Here is a 23,624-nt window from a genome sequence, read left to right as displayed (position 1 = left end):
TATACCTGTTTCAAATACAGCTTCCATCACCTGGAGAATTGCACTTCTTAAAGCAGTGATCTCTTTTAGCAAGTTGTTTTAGAAAATCCAAAGTAAATTTTAATTTTTTAGCAAATGCTGCCCATCAGTTGTCATTGTTTCTGAGTCAAAAATGGTACTGAATGTTGTGCAATGAGAACCATCACTTCTGATTTTTGATGGAGAGAAGACCATTGATGAAGCAGTTAATGATGGTTGGGCCAAGGCAACTCCTCTGAGGGACTGCTGAAGAGATAACTAAGGTTTATGTTGTTTTGTTTTTATTCATTTTGTTTTTATTCATTTTCTGAATATAGATATTGCTGGCAAGGCCAGTACTTAGTACCTATCCCCAAATACCCATGAACTGAGAAGCTTGTTATACCGTTTCACAGGGCAGTCAGGAGTCAGCCGGTGGATCTGGAGTTATTAAAACATTTCAGTAGTTTCATGACAATGGTTAATTGGCCTAGCATATTATTCCACGTGTACTAACTGAATTTAAACTCAACCAGCTGCGATACTGAGATTAGACTCATGTCTCTGGAATATGGATTCAGCTAATAAGTTCTCTTCATTTTGGCACAAATTCTCAGATACTAATAAACAGTTTGTAGGGTCAGCTAGTTTGGGTGTGCTCTTGTCATTTCCAGTACCCAGGTTAATGTTAAATGGACCATCAAGTTTTATTATTATTCAACTTTTCTGTATGATTAATATATAAATAAATGGCTCGCTTGGCCGTTTCAGAGGCCTGTTAAGAGACAGTCATGATGCTCTGGGTCTAGAGTCATGAGGCCAGACAAGGGGGTGGCAGTAGATTTCCTCCCTGAAATGGTAAGTGAAGTGAACTAGACAGGCTTTAACAACAGCAAAAACAAACTGCTGTGGGAATTAAACTTAGTTTTCTATAGCAACTAACATTCATTCTATGACCTCCAAATATTTCAAGTCCCTGATTTCTGCCTGTTATGGGGGATGGGTACCTGAAGGTAGGTTTTTAATGATTTGACTGACTTGTGATCTTGTTGGATTCAAAAGCATTTTAGGCATCCTACATATACAACAAAATTACAGTAAGACATGATCAAAACAACAATCAATAGAGATGGTACAGTGGCTGACTGCTTATCACTGTCTCAGTGCCAGGGATCCAGGTTTGATTCTGCCTTTGGATGACTTTTGGGTTTGCAGATTCTGTCTGCATGGGTTTCTGCAGTGCAAAGATATGCTGGGTAGGTGGATAGGCTGTGCTAAATTCACCATCTGGTGATGAGCAAGCTGGGTGCTTTCGCCAAGGTGGGGGGAAAAAAGCATTGCTGGGATGGAATGCTCTTCAGGGGTTTGGTGTGGTCTCAATGGGCCTAATGGTCTGCTTCCACTAGGATTCTAGAATCCTAAAACCTGTTTTGATTTAGATTAGGCTGTTTTCATTAGAGAAGGTTGAGAGGTGACTTAATTAGACATAAAATAATCAGAGGGTTAGATAGGGTGGATAGGGAGAGCCTTTTTTCCTAGGATGGTGATGGCGAGCACGAGGGGGCATAGCTTTAAATTGACGGGTGAAAGATATAGGACAGATGTCAGAGGTAGTTTCTTTACTCAGAAGTAAGGGAATGGAACGCTTTGCCTGCAACAGTAGTAGATTTGCCAACTTTAGGTACATTTAAGTCGTCATTGGATAAGCATATGGATGTACATGGAATAGTGTAGGTTAGATGGGCTTCAGGTCAGCACAACATCGTGGGCCGAAGGGCCTGTACTGTGCTGTAATGTTCTGTTCTATTACTGTTCTATATTATTACCAAGAATAACTACACTTGACATCAAGGCTGCATTTGACTGACAAAATTAAGTAAATAGCTACTCAGGAAAAATTTGATACATCACCCAATTCCTGAGTAATATTAAAGTAGTCCCATACTTATCATACACACCCCAACTACACCTTTACCATGCCAGTTGCAAACTCCCAGTCATCATTCCCCCAATAATTCTTTTCGCTACTATGCAAACCTCCATAGTCCATTTGGGGCAGCAGTTTTGGGAATTGGAAACCATGCATTGTCATGCTGATAAACATGCATGGGGCTTCCCATCAGCTGCACAACTTACAGGAAACGCTGTCCCCAAACTTTGACCTGACACTCCTTTTCCCACCATCAGACCTGAACTCACTTCCCCCTGCCAAACTTGAACCCCCATTTCCCAGCTGGTCCCAATTTCATTTATCCACTAACCACACTTGAAGATCTCAGTGGCTAACCTGAATGAGTATGCCACTACCATTACAGAGTTCATTTCCAAGTGTGTAGAAGATTGCGTGCTGAAGAAGTTAATCTGAATGTTCCCAATTAGAAACCACGGATGAACTAGGAGATCCGCTCCCCACTGAAGTCCAGATCTGAGGCATAGAAGTTGGACAATCCTAACCTATACAGGAAATCCAGGTACGACCTCTGTAAGGTCAGAGATGCCAAGCAGCAATACTAGACTATACTCGAGATCCAAACCAACCACATGGATACCCATCATCTGTGGCAAGGCTTACATGACACAATAGACTACAAAGCAAAGTCGAACAGCATCGCACGCAACAATACATCCCTACCCAACAGCTCAATGCATTCTACGCTCACTTTGAGCGGAAGATCAGTGAAACTATGTCATATGTGCCAATAACCTCGGACGTACCTGTACCCATGGCACCACTGAAGATGTTAGTTTGGCCTTGACAGTGAACCCATGGAAAGCAACTGGCCAGATATGGTCCCCTGCAGCACACTCAGATCCTGGGCAGACCAGCTGGTGGGAGTATTTGCTGACATTTTTAAACTTCGCCTTACTATGATCTGAAGTCCCCAACTTTTTCAATAAGACCACCATCATCTCAGTGCCAAAGATAAATTATGCAGTATGCCTCAATGACTACTGCTCGGTGGCTCTAACTTCCATTATTATGAAGTGCTTTGAGATGTTAATCATGGCGTGCATCAACTCCAGCCTACTAGATTGATTTGATCCTTTGCAATTTACCTACCAGCATGACGGGCCCATGACAGATGCTATCTCCCTGGCCCTACTCTTATCCCTGGAACATCTGGATAACAAGGATACACATGTTAGGCTCCTACTTACTGACTACAGTTCTGCCTTCAGCACCATAATTCGAAGCAAACCTATCTCTAAACTCAGAGACCTAGGTCTCAGATCCTCTTTCTGTAACTGTATTCTTGACTTCCTGACCCATAGATTGCAATCAATAAGAATGGGCAACAACATCTTTTCCAGCACAATCTTCAATACTGCATACTTATCCCCCAACTATACTCCTAACACAGTAACAATTGTGCAGCCAAATTCTGCCCCAAATCCATTTAAAAGTTTGCTGACCCCACTACTATTATAGGTCAAATCTCAAACAATGAATACACGGAATACAGGAAAGACATACAGTGCTTAGCAGCATGGTGTAAAGACAACAATCTCTCCATCAACATCAGCAAAACAAAGGTGCTGATCATCGATTTCAAGAAGCAAAGAGGAAGGCACACCCCTTCTGCATCAATCATGCCGACGTGGAGATGGTTGAGAGCATCAAGTTCCTGGGAGTGATGATCACCAATCTGTCCTGGTTCACCCACGTCAATGCGATGGTCAAGAAAGCACAACAATGCACCAAAGCGTAGTATGGTAACTGCTGTTCACAACACCACAAGAAACTACAGAGTTGTGAACATAGCCCGGTCCATTATGCAAACCAGCCTTCAATACACTGACTCCAACCATACTTCCTGCTGCCTAAAGGAAGTAATCAAAATAATAAAGATCCCTCCCGCCACAGTTATTCAGTCTTCCAAATGCTTCTATCCAGCAGAAGTTGTAAAAGTTTCAGTACACATATGAACAGATTCAAAAACAACTTTTCCCCAGACTTTTGAATGGGTTTCTCAAATGTTAATATTGATCTCTCTCTCTCTCTCTCTCTCTCTGCACCTTCTCTGCAGCTGTAACACTGTATTCTGTGCTCTGTCTGTCATCCTGATGCATTTTGTACAGTACAATCGGCCTGTATAGTATGTAAAACCAAACTTTTCATTGTATCTCAGTACATGACAACAATAAATCAACTAGTCAGATCCAACCCTAAACATCACCTACCCCGGTACTGATGCTACCTTCTCCCTTTTCCCAAATGGCACCCTTTCCCCTCTACCTCTGGCACATTATTTACCTCTACTTACCAGTCAAGCTAACATCATACTTACTTTATGCACTTACCTTTTGACAGCAGCTATCAAAATGTTTGTCTAGACCTTTAAATTTCAGAACACAACAGCTAATTACTGTGAAGAGTGGGCATGATCTGCCTTCCCCCGATAGCTCTGCACTACACAAGGAAGTAATCAAGAAGTTCAGTTAGATTTTATTTTCTGTGCTTCAGTCCACATTTTTTGCCAATTACCTGTTATTTTATGTTCTTATATTTAATTCCTGAAACTTGATTAGTCACAACAGTCATTACAACACAGGAGGCCATTTAGTTCATGATGGCACCCCCGACAGTAAGTCAATCAGTCCTACTCCCCTGCTCCATCCAGTTAGCCCTGGAAGTATTTAAGTGTTGGTCAAATTTCCTTCTGAAATAATTTGTCATCTTGCATCTAGCAAGTTCCAGCTTACTACAACTCACAGCATAAAAAGGTTCTTTCTCACATTCCCCAGTACTGCTTGCCCTTATGTCAGTCTCTTCTAGTCCTTGTATATCAGCTAAGGGAACAGCTTTTATTCTGCTGTTTTATCTAAAGCTGCGTTGCAGTCTTCTAGGTTGTAATTTCCCTATAACCTTTCTCTTGGAACAAGAGAAACAATCTCAACATCTCCAATCTAACAGTATCTAAAATCCCTCAATTCTGCAACCATTCTCCTCTGCACCTTTCAAAGATCTTCATATCCTTTCTAAAAAGCATGACCGTAACTATACACAGTACTCTAAGTGGATCCATCCAGAGATTTATAAGAAAAATACAGAATAAATTCCTCAGAAATAGCAAGAACTGCAGATGCTGGAGTTGGAGATAACAGCGTGGAGCTGGAGGAACACAGCAGACCAGGCAGCATCAGAGGAGCAGGAAAGTTGACAAGAGACAGGTTGTAGGGAAATTACAACCTAGAAGACTGCAACACAGCTTTAGATAAAACAGAAAAATAAATGTTGTTCCCTTAACTGCTAATACAAAGACCAAGAGAGACTGGTCTCAGGTTTTAGTCAACTTTCCTGCTCCTCTGATGCTCCCTGGCCATCTGTGTTCCTCCAGCTCCACACTGTGTTATCCTAGAATTAATTCCTGTCCTTTTATCTTCAATTATGAAGCAAAAGTCATTATGCCTTGTCAACTAATCTATCAATATGTCTGGACGCTATCAAAAATCTATGCACACAAATACCGAGGTCTTTTCGTGTCTAAAGATCCTTTAGAACCATGTCATTCAGGCTATATTGACTCTCCTTATCCCTTCCATCAAAATACACATGGTGCTTCTCAGTGCTAAATTCCACTTGGCAACTTTCTGTCCATTCTGCTAACCTATCCATGTAACACTGCAGTTGATTGGTATTACCCTCAGTTTACCACATGAGGTTTGGTATCTTCTCAATGTGATGTTGTGAGGTAATAATAATGTAATTCAGAGTTCCAGATTAGTACTGTAGAATTCCGTCTCAAGAGGTGGTCAAATTTAAATTTCACACAATAAATCTAGAAAGGATGGACAAGGAAAACTTCTGATAACCAAACAAGTACAAACAGTAGCAGAATGTACCATGTAAAGGAACCAGTGGCTCAGTAGCACCACTAATGACTGATTTCTAAAAACTATAACTGCTAGAATGGGTTTGTGGCTGGTAGTGATGGGAAATGATTTACTTTCACTCATCCTTACCAATCTATCCATCACAGATGCATCTATTCTTCACCTTGTTAGCAGGAATGACCACCACATAAATCCACGCTGATTAAGTCCCATCACGTACACTCAATCGTGTTACGGTGAAGAGCTCAAGCAATTCAAATTGAGCTCCGTGAGCTGCTATGGCCCATCAGCAGCAGAACTGCATTCCACCAGAACTGATAGCCTCATTGCTTGGCATATCCATCACTTCATTTAACATCAAGCAAGGGATCAACCCGGGTTCAAAGTATGCAGGACAATGTGCCAAGAGCAGCACCAGAAATTGCTGAAAGCAAGGTAAACAAACACAGAAGGCTTGAGAAATTCAGGAAGTCTGACAGCATCTGTGCAGACAAATAGGGTTAAAGTTTCATGTCAGGTATTGCTCTTCTTCAAAACCACAGGAATAGTTCTGCCCCATTCTGCTCTATATACACGAGATATGGATGGTATACCAGTGTTATACTAAGACGTTCAAACACTTGAACCCAAATTGGGATTGAGCTTTTCTGAAAATCACATGGCAGGGCAGAATACTCAGCCACTGAGGTGCTCATCCTAGCTGGCATGTCAAGCATCCACATCATATTGACATAATCACAACTGAATCGGGCTGGTCATCCAACCGGAATTCTTCACAGCTGCTTACCAAAGTGGATCTTCTGTCCAGCAAACTCGTTCAAAACTCAAATGCCTGTGATTTCCTATCCTATCTGCAGTAGAGTCTTTTGGACCCAGGTCGGCTTCAGCAGTCACTTACTTTACCACTGGAATCCAAAGGGTGAAGACGGTTGACCCTTACATCAAATGGTGATTAAGAGATACCGCCTTCCTTACCAGTACACAGGCCTTCCTTGACTTTCTTTTCACAGCCTGGCCGACAGACAAGAACTAACTCCTTGACCCTAGCTGTCTTGGAACCATAAGATACACCTTGTATCGTGACTTTAACTTCTAATTATTTGCGTCCGTCGCTGGCCAACCCCACTTATGGCTAGGGCTGAGACTCAGGGCAAAACTTCTCTTTTCCCACAATTGAGCAGTGGCTGTGGTATTTCGTCTAACTGCTTTCTCCACTACTGCGCAAGCGCACGGTGTTCCCTCTTCCGGTGGATACGCCTCTCTGATGAAGGGTCTCGGCCCGAAACGTCAGCTTTTGTGCTCCTGAGATGCTGCTTGGCCTGCTGTGCTCATCCAGCCTCACATTTTATTATCTTGGAATTCTCCAGCATCTGCAGTTCCCATTATCTCCGGTGGAGATGGCAGTTTTTTGTCAATCGCCAGTGTGTCACAGCAAAAAGATTCCCCCACTCCATCACTTCCGGTATGAGGATTTTCATGTTGGGGTGGTAAGACTACGACCCTTTTTCAAAAATAGCAATCCCGTAATCGGACGAATATGTTAGTTTTGTTTTGTGAAATGGAAAGTACGATAATCAAACTTGAGAAGAGGGCTTTAATTTGGAAGCGAGTTGGCGGAGTCGTAAACGATTGGTCGGGGAGAGAAGAGCTGTTGAGGGTGCGCAGACGCAGATAGTGCGTCGGTGTCGAGGTGGCTGTTGGGATCGCTGCATCCGCGCTGCCGCCATATTGTGGGTTCGGGTCTAAGGGTCTAACGGTCGGTGGGCGAGAGCTCGGAGAAGCGAGCGACAGCTGCAGGTGAGCTCCTTCCTGCTTCTCCTCCCTCCTTCGTCCCCGGAGGCTCTCCGGCCGCCAACGCCGAGGCCTTCTTCGTCGGGACCCTCAGCCATGGCGTTCTCTGTGATAGGCCGTCCCCAAAGTCTAGGACGCTCCACACCCTGCACTTGCACTTCGGCCTTTAACTAGCGGGCCGCATTTGCCGTGTCTCCCCGGGCCGTGGGTATTCTCTGGAGAACCCTCTGATTCTCCGAGTGTGTGGGGTGGCGGCGAAGAAGGAGACAGAGGTTCTTCACCGTTTCCAAAGGCGAATCGCCACTTTTTCTCCAAGCTCCGTCCTCGTCTACCCCTCAAGATTCTTCAGCCGGTCGTTTAAAATCGCAGGTTTTATTCTAGTAATTGGCACAGTATTTACAAGTGAGGTGGACGACTTGCTTCACCCGCCCAGTCATAGCGGTACAAAGGTGGGCTGTGGTCGGTATGTGGAAGCTAGGGATGTAGTTTGATCCTGTCCGAAACCTCCGGGGGGGTGGGGTCGGGGTCGGTGGAGACTGAAAGTAAAGGAAAAGATTTTTTATTTGGTCCAAAGTAACCGATTCTATTGTAATAAAAACTTGAACTGTCATGCTACAGTTCTGAGTTCTAATACTACTTTTTCTGGTCAGAGGTTTTTATACCGAGTTTTCATGTCATGGCTATATGAAATGTACAATGTCCTGCATCATCTGAAGATTGCTAGTTGCAGTAGACAAACTCTGGATATATTAGAGCGTTCATGTTTAAATTAGACCAATGTTCAAATTAGGTTATAACATTTGGTGGTTTGAGCACTTCTGTCAGGGATTGTAGGAGTGATATTTAGGGAGTTTGAGTAATGTGTGGAGTCCAAGAAATTGTGAATCAAGTGCAGAAAGTCAAAGTGGCAACTGTCTTAAAGTTGTAGAGATATATACAACATGGAAACAGACCCTTTGGCCCAACTTGTAACTACCAATCAGATATCCTAAATTAATATAGCACCATTTACCAGCATTTGGCCCTTTTCCCTCTAAACCCTTCCTATTTGTGTACCCATCCAGATGGATTTTAAATATTGTAACTACCAGCTGCTTCCTCCACCCCTGCCAGCTCATTCCATACACATACCACTGTCAATGAAAAGGCTGCCCCACCGGTCTCTTTTAAATCTTTCCCCTCTCACCTTAAGCCTATACCCTCCAGTTTTGGACTCCCCTACCCTGATGGAAGAAAACTTGTCCATTCACTTTATTCATGCCCCTCTATAAGTTCACCCCTCCACCTTCAGTGCTTTAGAGTAAATAGCCCCAGCCTTTCCCTATAGCTGAAATCCTCCAAATTCTGGCAACATCCTTGTAAATTTTTTCTGAACCCCTTCAAGTTCCACAACATCTTTCCTATTGTGGGAAGACCAGAATTGAATGCAGTATTCCAAAGGTGGCCTGACCAATGTCCTGCACGGCCACAACATGTCCTCCTCCCAGCTCCTATACTCGTGCACTGACCAATAAAGGCAGGAGTATTAAATGCCATCTTCACTACCCTGTCATCCCCATCTCAGATATGTCTTCCTGAGGGTCTGGAAAGGAGTTACGTAACACTGATGGTTAGAAAGTACAAAAATATTAGAGGAGTAGCATCTATTGTGTTTTAAAAGAGTAGGGCTCAGAAAATTGGGATCCACAATGATAACACCTTCTGGCTTCTCCAACCGATTCCTGTAGTCAGGGATAGTCAGAAGGGTCTCGACCCGAAACGTCAACTTTGCTGCTCCTCTGCTGCTTGGCCTGCTGTGTTCATCCAGCTTCACACCGTGTTATCTCAGATTCTCCAGCATCGGCAGTTCCTACTATCCCTGTAGTCAATTACTGTATTTTCAACCGTTGTCTCTTTCCGTGTTGCCAACTGCTTCCGGCCTTTTTATATATCTGACAGTCTCGGGGAGGTTGTCTATTGTGATTTAAGCACATTGCAGGCGCCAAGAGTTGAAGATTTAATGGAACCATGCTAATTACTGACTCTTATTATTTTCCAGCTAGAATTCTGTTGACAGATTAATTTGTTTATTATATTTTCTCTTTATTTCTACATTGTTTATTAACTGAAATTTCTGTTCTAACAACCCATTCTCTCACTGAACTGTTTCTTAAGAGTTAGAAAATAATTGTTTGCTGGGGAACCGGTTGATATTTCCAGTTTTTCTTAAACATCTGGAGCTTCAGTATGTAGGATATACCATTTGATCTAGTGATGGATAAATTAAGTTATAAAAATTGCAAGTAGCCAGAACACAACAGAGTTGCTGAAACATTCTCCAATTGTTTTAAAGTTAAATCATTTCGTCAAAGCCTGTGCTTTTAAAAGGGACTTAGACTAGGGAGGCAGAGAGAACAGTAGTAATTGAATGTCCTAAAATAAAGGCACATATTTGTGAAATACGTAGCCTTAAATATTTTAGTTTTAAAGGTTTACTGGAAGTTACAAGTTCTGAAAAATTGGAATGTTTTCAACATTTCAAAAAAGTATGAATTAAAATTAGTATACTTTGAGATATGACATCAATCATAGTTTTTTTTAAAAGCGTGATTGCCTTTTTATTTAAGGTGAAAATCTATCCATTATGGTGCTTTTACAGCTGTAAGGTTTATTTGATCATATTGGGAATGTTTAAATACAGGCATGGCAAGCCCAGTAAAAGATAACTACAGGATGAGAAGCTACAAGAACAAAGCATTAAACACTCAGGAAATGCGAAGACGACGAGAAGAAGAAGGTATCCAGTTACGGAAACAGAAAAGGGAAGAGCAGGTGTGTATGTGATCATAGTTCTGTAAAAGTTTTTTGATAAGTAGATCTGGTTCATGCCTTCATTTGATTGCTTTTTTTTCCTGCTTGTGTTCCAGTTGTTCAAGCGCAGGAATGTGGCAGTTCCTGGAAGTGATGAAGCCATGTTTGAAAGCCCCATTCAAGACCCCGATATAAGCTCTACTGTAGTCTCTTTACCTGGCGTAAGTAGAAAGAACAAGAATGTTTTTGTCTGTGTTGAACAGAATTTCTAAACACTGAAGTGTCCAATCTTAAATGTCTTCTATTGTAGGAAGGTGTAATCACAGTAGAAATGGTACAGATGATCTTTTCAGAAGATCCTGACCAGCAACTTGCAGCCACACAGAAGTTTCGGAAACTGTTGTCAAAAGGTGAGAATCTTGGGCTGAATGCAGTGCTGTGGAGAGTTCTTACTATTGGAGGGAAGGGAAGGAGAGAAGGGAGAAGGAACAGGAGCCTGCCAGAATGATGTTACGGGAGTAGGAAGGGTGGATTGCCAGAACAAGGCAATAAGGATTCCTTTTACACATTGTCTTAAGACAATTTAAACGCAGCGATGGCTGGTAAATCGATGCTTTCCTTTGAAATGTGGTTTTAAGTTTAATGGAAGGTTGATCATTATTGAGGATATTGATTAATTATAATATTGCATCTGTGCAAGTCCAAATAAGGGCAGTCCCTGGGTTACGAACAGGTTCCGTCTGAATATGTTCATAAGTCGATTTGTGTACAAGCCGAACACAATTCAGTACAGTATAAAACAGCTGTTCATAAGTACAAGCAAATATTCGCATGTCTAGTCTTTAAAATTAATATTCTTATGGAATCTCGAATCTCACTTATAAGTATGTATGTTTATAAGTTGGTAAGAAGTGAAAAATAAACCCAGAATTGAATAGCAGTTTCTGAGAAAATCACAGAGCTGGAATGAGAGGATGGGCTTTTACTATTTCTAGCATAATGTATTCTAATCATCAAGAGTAGGTGGACACTTAAATTATGGACCGATGAAAGTATGTACAACTCCTGCATCCTTTGTTTAATGTCTGGGTTTTCTGTCTCATTGTTGCAGTTGATTTCCTGTTCTATTCTACTGTCCAGGAATCTCTCTAGTTTTGGTTGAATGGAAAATAATACCATAATGGGAAATCTTGTGAAATTTCGTGCCATTTTTCTCTATTTTAAGTGTTAAGTAAATAGGAACAAATGCATATTTCACAAGTTACATTTTTTGAAAATTAATTTGTGGGCATCGCTAGCTGACCAACATTTATTGCCTGTCCCTACTTTGTCTTGAGAAGATGGGGTTGACCTTGAACCACCACAGTCCACCTACAGTGAGTTGACCCACAATGCCATTATGGGGAGAATTCCAGGATTTTGACCTAGTGACCGTAAAGAAACGGCGCTATATTTCCAAGCCGGGATGGCAAGTGGCTTGGAGAGCATGTAACAAATGGTGTTCCCATGTATCTACGGCCCTCGTCCTCCTAGATGGATGTGGTTGTGGGTTTGGAAGTTGTTGTCTGAGGATCTTTGGCAAATTTCTGCAGTGCGTCTTGCAGATAGTACACACTGCTGCTACTGACTGTCAGCGGTGGATGGAATGGATGCTTGTGGATGTGTTGTCAATCAAGTGTGCTGCTTCGTTCTGGAAGTTCTCAATCTTTTTGAGTGCAGTTGGTATGCATCCCTCCAGGCAAGTGGAGTGTGTTCCATCACGCTCCTGACTTGTGCCTTGTAGATGGTGGACACTTTCTGGTGGAGCCAGGAAGTGACTTAATTGCTGCAGTGTTCCTAGCTTCTGACCTGTTGTTGTAGCCACTGTAATTATGTGGCAAGTCCAGTTGAGTAGCTGGTCAATGGTTACCTCTAGGACATTGATAGTGCGGGATTCAGTGTTGGTAACACCATTGAGTGTCGAGGAGCGGTAGTTGGTCTCTTATTGGTGATGATCATGGCCTGATATTTTTGTGGCATGAATGTTACTTACCACTTGTCAGCCCACCTTAGATATTGTCCAGATGTTGTTGCATTTGAACATGGGTTGCCTTAGTATCTGAGGAGTTGCGAATGGTGCAGAACATTGTGCAATCATTGGCGAACATCCCTACTACTCACCTTATGTTCATGGGAAGGTCATTGAAGTAGCTGAAGATGGCTAGTACCTTGAGGAACTTCTGCTGAGATGTCTTGGAACTGAGATGACTGACCTCCAATGACTGTAACCATCTTCCTATCTGCCAGATATGACTCCAACCAGCGGAGTATTTGTTTCGCGAGGGATCCTTGATGTCATGCTCGGTTGAATATGTCCTTAATGTTAAGGGCTATCGTTCTCCCTTCACTTCTGCAACTAACGTCTTTTTGCCCATGTTTGAATTAAGGTTGTAATGAAGTCAGGAGCTGAATGGCCCTGCCAGAGCCCACCTGGATGTCACTGAGCAAGTTATTGTTGAGCAAATGCTGCTTGATAGCACTGTTGAAGACGTTCCATCGTTTTACTGATGACCAAGGGAATACTAATGGAACTATAACTGGCTAGGTGGGATTTTCCCTGCTTCTTACATACTGGACATACCTGGTCAATTTTCCACATTTTTGGGCAGATCCCATTGCTGTGACTGCACTGGAACAGCTTGACTAGAGGAGCAGAAAGTTCTGAAGACTTGTGCTCCAGTACTATTGTTGGAATGTTGTCAGGACCCACAGTCTTTGCAGTTTCTAATTCCTCCAAGTGCTTCTCGATATCACATGAAGTGAATTGAATTGGCTGAAGACTGGAGACGGTAGAGATAAACTCGGCTCTTATAGCTGAAGATTGCTGCGAATTCTTTAGCCTTATCGTTTGCACTGATGTGCAGACATCCTCCTACATAGAGGAATTGGCAGTTGAATTTGTCTAGCGTCTTCATTACGTTTTGTTTTACTTGTTTGACTCTGCCTGTGTCAAAGTTTGAGCTGAACATTTCAAGCCCCACAGAACGGTCAATTCAATCACTACTACTTAATGAACACATACAGTTGGCAAATTTTCCAAGATTGTAACCTGTATCAATGGCAGCGAGGAAGAAATCAGTTTCCTACCCTATGAATATTATGGAGTTGATTTGTTTGTTTCAAAAAGACTTTGTAATATGTTCACTCAGGTTAACCCATGTTATGAATGCAATGAGTATCTACAGTATTCAGTATCACTTGGGTACAAATGGTTGCGCTGAACCTAGGCACAACAATACATGTGGCAGAGCTTCTGAAGTTAGTGGAACAAAGTAACTATATCTTTGGTTCTCCTGTAGATTGTGTTCAATTTATCCTTCCTTGAATCTATTTAATCCTAATCTTAGCAATGAATCAAGTGTGCTGGTAGGCTTCAGATTTTTAAGAGACATTTCATTATCTCCTAATGGAAATCATTTAGTGTTGTTGTCTCAGCTCTCAAAACGGACACTAAGACTTCTTAATGAATCAAAAACTTCAGTAATTTGGGTAATCCATGGTTCTCTAGATGATGGTTCAGGTTTTGTTGTCTGCTGAATAGCTTACTATCATATTGATCCATTGGAGAAGAGAGAGTTCCCTCAAATCATGCTGATCTATCTGACCAATATCAGAGTTTTTGTGACTTAAAAGTAGTAATGAGAGAGTGAGAAATTCTGTCCCACAATGATAAATTAAATGGATAGTTCGAGTTTAGAAAAAAAATCATTGTGCAAGAACAACAGATTATTATGGAGGCAAATGAAACATTTATTGTAAGTGGAATGGAATAACAGCGTTTGCTATAGTTGTATATGGCATTGTTGAGAATAAATCTGGAGCAACATGTACACTTTTGGTCTGCTTTACTAAAGAAAGGACAGTTGCATTCAAAACTTCAGACAGGGTTTTATTGACTGGTTCTTGAGATGAAGGAACTTTCTAAGTAGTAAAAGTTGTTCAGTTTTAGTCTATCCATTGAGGTTCAGCAGAGTGAGAGGTGATCTGATTGAAACATATAGGTTTTGAGGGAATGTGATGTATTGGATGCTGATTCTCTTTGAGAGAAATTACAATGAATGTAAATAGTTTTAAATAAGGGATCATTCATTTAAGACGGATGATGAAAAATTTGAGCATTGAGAGTCGAGGGAGCTCTTCTCCAATGGATCCAGGGTCACTGAATGTTTTTAAACGGAAATAATGACTTCCTTGCTAGTCACTTATCAATGAGTATTAGGGTTAGACAGGAGTTGAGACCACAATCAGATCAACCATAAGCTAAATAAATAGCGTAGCAAGCACAAAAAAGAATGTTCTTTTAATTTATATGTTCATATATATGTAAAGATTGAGTTCCATTTCCTATAAGCAATTAAGTAACATGTCTTACTAAAATATTTGATTTTTATTTTAATCACATCCTGCGTATCATAGAACAGGATAATAGGAATTATGGAAGAATGGTATCCTGAATTTCACTTATAAATATTCCCTTTCAGAACCTAATCCTCCAATAGACGAAGTCATAAATACACCTGGTATTGTGCCAAGATTTGTGGAGTTTTTGAAGAGGAATGAGAATTTTACCCTCCAAGTGAGTTTTTTCGTGAGCTTGTTTTGGTAATGAATCTCAGAACATTACACCAATATAAGTATCAGTATGTTCTTCAGAGTAATACATCTGTTATTTTACAACAGACATATATTTAACATGCCATGCTGGAAAATGTAGAATAGTTTCAGTCTTCAGAGTAGCTACTCATGACATGTAAAGCAAACTTGTCCTCCAGCACACCTTCGACTATATGTTGAGTATTCTAATCACTTTTACCTGTTATAGAATTGTAGAATCCATACTGTGATGGAACAGGCCCTTTAGCTCAACAAGTCCACGCCAACCCTCAGAGCATCCAACCCAGACCCATCCCCCTATAACCCACCTAAACTACACATTCCTGAACACTATGGGCAATTTAGCATGGCCAATCCACCTAACCTGCACATCTTTGGACTGTGGGAGGAAACCCACGCAGACCCGGGGAGACTCCTTATTTTGCATTCTAGCAGATACCTGAAGAAATCTAGTGGCCAGAACTGAATAAAGTTTATGCAGTCTAACATGTTATACAATTCAACGTTGTTTTCTTGGTATTTTTTATTGGATTTGTGTAAACCTGAGAATCTTATTCAATTTAATGACCACTTTCATCAGTTTTTCAGCTTTTTATAGAAATCATAGAATCTCTACAGTGTAGAAGCAAGCCATTCAGTCCATTGAGTCCACACTGTCCCTCCAAGGAGCATTCCACCCAGACCACCCCCCCCACACTCCCAACTAAGTACAAATCAGTCTGTCTCGGCCTTGAATATACATTATGACCTGACACCAACTGCTCACTGTGGTGAAGAATGCCGCAACCGCAACCGTCATAAATGTGAGATATGCCCTCTGCTCCTAGATTTTCCTGCTTCAAAAGATCTTGGCTAATGTGCTTGTGTTCTGACATTCCCATATACTCTGATAACCTTAGATTCACATTAAGGGAATCCATCTACCTTACAATAGACATATATTTAACTTGCCATGCTGGAAAATGTAGAATATTTCCAGTCTTCAGAGTAGCTACTGCCTTACAGATATTCATTGATCCCACCTCCACTGCCTTCTGAGGGAGAGGATTCCAAAGTTGCACATGCTAAGAAAACAATCTCCATTCTGCCCCAAAAGGTGACCCTGATGTTAAACATGTCCCCCAGTTTTGGACTCCCCCTTTTCTCTTCCACTTTATCAAGACCATTCAGGATCCTTACAGTTCAATCAGGTCGCCACTCTCTTCTAATCTTCAGTGGAGACATGTCTAATGCTGGGTCATTCCAGATATCACTCAAGTAAACCACTCCTGAATTACCTTCAACACATTTACACCCTTCCATAAGTGAGGAGGCCAAAAGCGCACAAACTATTCAAGATGCAGCCTCTCAATGCTTTGCATAATCTGACATGAAAACATGCATTTTTAAATTCTGGATCTAATGAAAAACACTTGCTTCAAATGTCGTGTTGCACTTATGCCTGAATTCTTCTTTCTGGCTCATTTTCAAATTTATTTTTGAATAAACCCGAAATAAGTTTCACGTTTTTACAACTTCAATCAGTTAGGAATTGTATTATTTTAAAACACTAGATACATTTTATAGAATCAAAAATAACATACATTTTACAATGTGAACTTGCAGTATTTTATTAAGAATTAGAATAAAATGTTTGTCTCCTCTGAGCTTTAAAAATACATGTGAAAGAACAGAAAACAAGAACAGTACATTTTTAATACTTTAATAGTGATGATCCATTTCTGTACTTTAATTCTGCAGTTTGAGGCTGCATGGGCTTTAACCAACATTGCTTCTGGAACATTTCTTCATACTAAAGTGGTTATAGAAGCTGACGCTGTTCCTATATTCATTGAGTTACTTAGCTCTGAATACGAGGATGTGCAAGAACAGGTATTCCTTTGTTATATATGGGGTCATTTAATTCCAGTGTTTTTAAATTAAGTCATCATCCTCCATAGTTAACTGGTGTTGACCCTTGTTATCACTAAATTTGCAATATAGAAAATATAAGCAAAAATTGTACATCTGTTTTAAAATGTTTTTTGTCACAACATGAAGGTTTCAATTAATGCCTCAAGTGGAGATTAAAAAATGTGGAGGAGCAAGTTACTGTAGATACAGAATCCATTGAGAGAAAGCAAGCTAACTTTGAGTCTTGACGAGCCTTGCAGCATTTATGCTGTAGTTGTTGAGCGTGGTGGGTTTAGATTGCTGGTTATGAAAAGATGTTAATAGTTCACATTAAGTGATCAGGATGTGAGGATGTCACAATTGTGTCTACCTGCCAGGTTGGAAAGAACAGGCAGTCCCACTGGGACTGGGGTAGGAGATAGAGGATATGATAACAGAATGTAACAAATAAAGCTCCAAGAAAGGGAAGGAATGAGAGAAAATTTGCAATTTGATGCTGTTGAACTCCAGTATGAAGTCCAGAAGGCTGTAAAAGTGCCTAGCCTGAAGAGGAGTTGTTCCTCCAATTTGCGCTGTGATTCACTGGAACACTGAAGCATGCTGAGGACAGACAGATGGACATGCACGCAGGACCCTGTTAAAATAATGCGACGGGAAGGTCGGGGTCTTGCTTGAGCATAGTCTGAGGTGTTCTGCGAAGCAGTCACCCAGTCTGTTTGGTTTCTCCGATATAGATTAGGCCACATCGGGTGCAGGGAATACAATGCACAAGATTGGAGAAAGTACAAGTGAAATGCTGCTTCACCTGGAAAGACTGTTTCGGCCCTTGGGTAGCGAGCAGGGAGGAGGTGAAGGGGCAGGTGTTGCACCTTCCATGGGTTACATGGGAGGGTTTCGGGAGAAGTGGGGTGGTGTTTGTAGTTGTGGAATGGAGCAGGGCCTCCCAGTGGGAGTGATCCCTGCGAAATGTAGACAGGAAGATGTGTTTGGTGTTGGCCTGCTAGAGTTGTCTGAAATGGCAAAGAATAACCCTTTGAATGCGGAGGCTGGTGGGATGAAAAGTGTGGATGGGGCGTGGGTGTGGTGGTGATGCTGCCTGGATCTGTTTTTTTTTGAAAAGGTACTGAAAGGACACTGGGACACTTTAAAGACACTTCATGAAAGTCTCATAATACTGGAATGGAAGAAATAGGAATAGATGCAGGTCATTCAGTCTGTCAAGCCGACACTATCCAATGTGATAAGGCTCAGTACGCTGTTCCTGCTTTCTCGCGGTACCCTTTAGCTGTAAAAACTGTCTGAATGCTTCTTGAAAATGCTGAATGTTTTGCTCTCAGCAGTTTCCTGGGGGTAGAGAATTCCACAGTCTAACCATGCTGTAGGTAAAGAAATTTCTTCTCTGTCCTAAATGGCACTGGTTCTGGACTCCTTTATTGTTGGGTACATCCTTTTTTTACTAGATTTGAGATCCTTCTGCTTATTCTTCCAAACTGCAGTGAATACTGTCCTAACCAATTCAACTACTCTTCATAAGAGTTCTACTTTGCCAGGAATCAGTTTAGTAAATCTATGTTGCATTCCCTCCATAGACAATTCCTTAGGTAAAGAGACCAAAAATGCTTACTGTATTCCAGATGTGGTCTTACCAAGACTTCTACAGTTGCAGTAAGACATTCCTGCTTCTGTACTCAAATCTTCTCGTTATAATGCCCAATGTACTGTTAACCACCTTTTACATCTGCATGTTTATTTTCACTGGTGTACGAGAATATCCAGGTTTTGCTGCACCTCTCTCTTTCTCAATCTTTTGCCCTTCCGTTCATCTGCCTTTCTCTTTTTACTGCCAGAGTGGATAACCTCATGTTTATCCATGTTGTAATGCATCAGCCATGCGTTTACCCAGTCTCTCAGCTTGTCCAAATCACACTAGAGCATAGATTCATGCTGCACAGAAAAGGACCTTTGGCTAGTTGAGCCTGTGCCGACCTTGCTATACCAGTCCCACTTTCTAGTATTTGCCCCATTCCCTTGAATTTTGTGATGTTTTAGATGCCATTCACATACTTATCACAGATTCTGAGGTTGCCCGCTTTTACTGACCTCCCATGCAGTACATTCCAAATTCTCACCACCTCTGGGTGAAAACATTTTTCTCCTTGATCACCTACCCTTAGCTAAGTGATGCTTCCACATTATTGTCCCTTCAACCAATGGGAACATCTGTTTTCTATTCACTGTGTCTGTGCCCCTCATAATCTTGTACAGCTCAATCAGGACCACCTTAGCCTGCTCTGCTCTAAGAAAACAAACCAAGCCCGTCAGTTTCACTTCTACGTTGGACCATTTTAGTTAACATCTTGGTGAATCTCCTTTGCAACCCTTAAGGACAATTCTATCCTTCCTATAGTGAGGCAACCAGAACTGTACACAATTGTGGCCTAACCAAAGTGGTTTTTTTTGCACATGTCCCATATAACTTCCCTGCTCAAATAATTGTGCCACAACTGATCAAGACAAGTGTCCTGCTTGCTGCCTTAACCTGCCCTCCCTGAAATTAACCTGTCCTGCTTTTGACAATCTCTGGACATGCACTCCCAGGATCCCTCTGTCCTTTGAGGATTCTAGTGCCCTGCAGTTCAGAGTATTCCCTTGTCTCATCTCTTCTTTCAATGTACATCACTTCAAACTTTTAAGGATTGACTTCTATTTGCCACTGATCTGCCTATATTACCAATCTGTCTATCTTTCTGTAACCTAAGGTTCCTCCTCACCATCGATTATCTGACCAGTCTTTGGGTTATCTGCAACTTGCGTATCCCATTATGTTCTTATCTGTATCATTTATACATATCAAGAACAATGAGGGACCAGCCTGCCACTTTTCTTATTCCCCATTCTGTCTTGTTTTCTTCCCCTTGTCTCACCTTTCTTGAGTTTCTGTTTTAGATTCTCATTTTCCCTGCCATTTATAGTTTGAACCTTCCCCAACTGCAGTAGCAGATACTCCCCCAAGCAGTGCAATCCATTAGCTTGTAGCGCACCCCCTCTCCTCTCTGATCCCAATGTTGCGGGAATCTGAAATCTTCCCATTTACAGCATCTCTCCAGCAATGGATTCATCTGACAGATCCAATGGTTTCTACTTTGACTAGTGGGTGTCACTAGTAACAATCCTGAAATTATAACTTTGAGGTCCTACTTTTGTAACTTGCTTCCTAACTCCCCATATTCTGCTTTTATAACCTCATCTGTTTACCCATGTCATTAATATAGATGTCTATCGTGCCCACTCCAAATTTCATGGAGCTGCTCCAAGATGTCCTCGATCTGAGCACCCAGGAGGCCACATACCATCCTAGGGTCTCATTTACAGCCACAGAAAAGACTGACTATTCCCCTTACAATTAAATTTCCTATTACAATAGCATGATGACACTTATTCCTCCTCCCTTCTAGCAGAGCCAACCATATATTGCAACAAATTTGGCTATTGTTACTTTGCTAAGAAGCTAACTGCTTCCACCTCACCTCCCCCCGCCCCCACCCTGCAAACACCCAAAAGAAAGTAACAAAACAGTATAAATGTTTGCAAGGGAATGACCACAGCAGACTCCTGCATATATTGCCTAATCCTATTTCTCTCCTTAATGTTCATCCATTCCTGTTGTGCCTTTGGAGTATCCACCTCTTCTGTACATGCTATCCACGTTGCTCTCAAACTGTTTGAAGTTCTGGACACCCCCATCTTTCTGACAGAGTGTCTTCAGGTTCTTGAGCAAGAGCCAGAAAACCAAAATGGATATTCTCCCTGAAAGGCTTCAAAAAGACTTTCTCTCAATATCTGCTGAACAAAGTGTCAAAGGAATTCTAGGGACAGCCCATATATTTATTGGCTCCCATCCAGATGTCTGATAATACAAGGCTAAAAGCCATCTGAATATTTCATTATTGTAGTTTTGTATTCATAGAATTAGTAAGTATTTTTGGCCAGAATCTATTTTTCCTTTTTCAGAGTTGATTTCTGCAGAGAGATTCTCCTTTTCTCTTTATTAATTATTGTTTGTGGGATTTGGGTTATATAAAAGTGTAATGACATATTTCCAACTACTGTTAATCAGCTTTGTGTCTTTGTCAAATAAATCTTCACTTTATAATGTGGTGACCATTGGAGTAGCATGATTAGACATGAAAACTATTTGTGTTTTATTATGACCATTCCTCTGAACTAGGTCGTAATAAAACACAAATAGCTTTTGTCATGTGAAGCATTTTGAGCATTATATAATTTTAAGCATGGAAACCATTCATTTGTTTTAATTATTGTAATGTCTTCCAGGCAGTCTGGGCACTAGGCAACATTGCAGGTGACAATGCTGAATGCAGAGATTTTGTGTTAAGTTGTGGAATTCTTCCGCCTCTCTTACAGTAAGTTTCTCGCAGCTGACCAACAAAATAATATAAAGAAGTTTTTTTTGCTTTCAGTACACAGGGCAAGGCTTATTGCTGGTTGACCTTACACTTGAGTGGCTGCAGCCTTAGTGGTTATAGTGATCCTGCAATACTGTTAAGTAGGGGATTTCACGTGATTAACCTGTGATGCCAGAATTCAGATTTTTAATTCAGTATGCCAGTATTTTGATGGATAGTTAGAAATTACAGTTTTCTGAGCAGATTGCTGCTCTTGTCCCTTTGGCTAGTAGAGGTGGGAGAGAGGTTTTTAAAGAATGTTGACCATCCTAAATAGAGTATCTACTAAGGCAGTCCCCAGTTTTGATGACTGTTTCCCACGTGAATTTATTGAGTTCTAAAACTAGCAATTGCACAATCAGCAGGCTCTGCCTTGTGCAGAGCCTGTAGTGCTTGAAAGGTTGCATAGATAGGTTGTTCAGTGGTTTATTTGCTGCAGCACCTCAACTTTGCTTCTACATTTACCCGATGAAGTTTGTCTGTGTGCTGTATTTTCCCAAATAAGCCTTCTCCATTTTGATTGTCACAAATTTAGTCCTCCCATGAGTTGTTCATGAAGTTGCACTTCAGCAATGGTTTGAGGACATAACTGAACCATTTCTGCTGTCCTTCTGGGAGATTTGATGTATTGGGTTTACCAAGCAAAAGTAATGGAGTGAATAGACAGTGAGACAAATGTTAAGTCTACCATTAGAACAAATAGCCAAGTTATGCCAAGGGTCAGATGTTTGGAATTTTGGAGCTGCACGAGTCCGAATCAAAGTTGCATATCTTATTTTACCCTGTAGATATATTTGAGGGGGTCAGATAATAACCATCCAGGTGTCACGTTTGTACAGAAAAATGAGGAGTTAATGTAAGAATGGGAATGAGCATCTCTTTAATTGTCTATTAGTTTTTATTTCAAAGAACAAAGAAAATTACAGCACAGGAACAGGCCCTTTGGCCCTCCCAGCCTGCGCCGATCGAGATCCTCTGTCTAACCTGCCATCCATTTTCTAAGGGTCTGTATCCATTTGCTCCCCACCCATCTATGTACCTGTCCAAGTATATCTTAAAAGACGCTAACGTGTCTGCATCTACCACCTCCGTTGGCAACACGTTCCAGGCACCTACCACCCTCTGCGTAAAGAACTTTCCACGCATATCTCCCTTAAACTTTCCTCCTCTCACTTTGAACTCATGGCCCCTAGTAATTGAGTCCCCCACTCTGGGGGGGAAAAACCTTCTTGATATCCACCCTGTCTACACCCCTCATGATTTTGTAGACCTCAATCAGGTTCCCCCCTCAATCTCTGTCTTTCTAATGAAAATAATCCTAATCTACTCAACCTCTCTTCATAGCTAGCACCCTCAATACCAGGCAACATCCTGGTGACCCTCCTCTGCACCCTCTCCAAAGCGTCCACATCCTTTTGGTAATGTGGCGATCAGAACTGTACACAGTACTCTAAATGTGGCCAAACCAAAGTCTTGTACAACTGCAACATGACCTGCCAACTCTTGTATTCGATACCCCGTCTGATGGAGGAAGGCATGCCGTATGCTGCCTTGACCACCCTATTGACCAGCGTTGCCACCTTCAGGGAACAATGGACCTGAACACCCAGATCTCTCTATTCATCAATTTTCCCGGGGACTTTTCCATTTACTGTTTAGTTCACCCTTGAATTAGATCTTCCAAAATGCATCACCTCGCATTTGCCTGGATTGAACTCCATCTGCCATTTATCTGCCCAACTCTCCAGTCTATCTATATTCTGCTGTAATTTCTGACAGTCCCCTTCACTATCTGCTACTCCACCAATATTAGTGTCATCTGCAAACTTGCTGATCAGACCACCTACACCTTCCTCCAGATCATTTACATATACTACAAACAACAGTGGTTCCAGCACAGATCCCTGTGGAACACCACGAGTCACAGGTCTCTAATTTGAGGAACTACCTTCTACTAGTACTCTCTTTCTCCTGTTGCCTAGCCAGTTTTTTATCCATCTAGCTAGCACACCCTGGACCCCATGTGACTTGACTTTCTCCATCAGCCTGCCATGGGTAACCTTATCAAACGCCTTACTGAAGCCCATGTATATGACAGCTACAGCCTTTCCCTCGTCAATCATCTTTGTCACGTCCTCAAAGAATTCTATTAAGTTGGTAAGACATGACCTTCCCTGCACAAAACCATGTTGCCTATCA

General features: G+C 41.5%; 2 protein-coding genes across 11 annotated transcripts in view; one reads left to right on the top strand and one right to left on the bottom strand.

Moving 5' to 3' along the window:
- zufsp (zinc finger containing ubiquitin peptidase 1) overlaps positions 1-7,259 on the bottom strand; it is a 41,225-nt gene extending 33,966 nt beyond the window's left edge. Inside the window, exons 1-3 of one of the 10 annotated variants that reach the window (XM_048531088.2) lie at positions 6,620-7,259; positions 4,300-4,408; positions 6-264 (exon numbers count right to left, since the gene is read on the bottom strand). The gene's annotated coding sequence lies outside the window, so the exon portion shown is untranslated. The other 9 variants (XM_048531084.2, XM_048531087.2, XM_048531090.2 and 6 more) reach the window with 9 other exon arrangements.
- A 237-nt stretch (positions 7,260-7,496) lies between these two features.
- The window catches only part of kpna5 (karyopherin alpha 5 (importin alpha 6)), a 38,253-nt gene continuing 22,125 nt past the window's right edge, over positions 7,497-23,624 (top strand). Inside the window, exons 1-7 of the mRNA XM_048531096.2 lie at positions 7,497-7,629; positions 10,304-10,434; positions 10,530-10,634; positions 10,724-10,823; positions 14,934-15,028; positions 16,807-16,938; positions 21,295-21,383. Coding sequence (XP_048387053.1) covers positions 10,306-10,434; positions 10,530-10,634; positions 10,724-10,823; positions 14,934-15,028; positions 16,807-16,938; positions 21,295-21,383 — 650 coding nt within the window. The 5' untranslated portion in view covers positions 7,497-7,629; positions 10,304-10,305. The remainder of the gene's footprint in view (positions 7,630-10,303; positions 10,435-10,529; positions 10,635-10,723; positions 10,824-14,933; positions 15,029-16,806; positions 16,939-21,294; positions 21,384-23,624) is intronic.

Source organism: Stegostoma tigrinum, chromosome 4, assembly GCF_030684315.1.
Source record: "Stegostoma tigrinum isolate sSteTig4 chromosome 4, sSteTig4.hap1, whole genome shotgun sequence".
NCBI classification, from domain to species: Eukaryota; Metazoa; Chordata; class Chondrichthyes; order Orectolobiformes; family Stegostomatidae; genus Stegostoma; species Stegostoma tigrinum.
The sequence above is the reverse complement of the archived record's forward strand: the minus strand, read 5'-3'. Positions and strand labels throughout refer to the sequence as shown.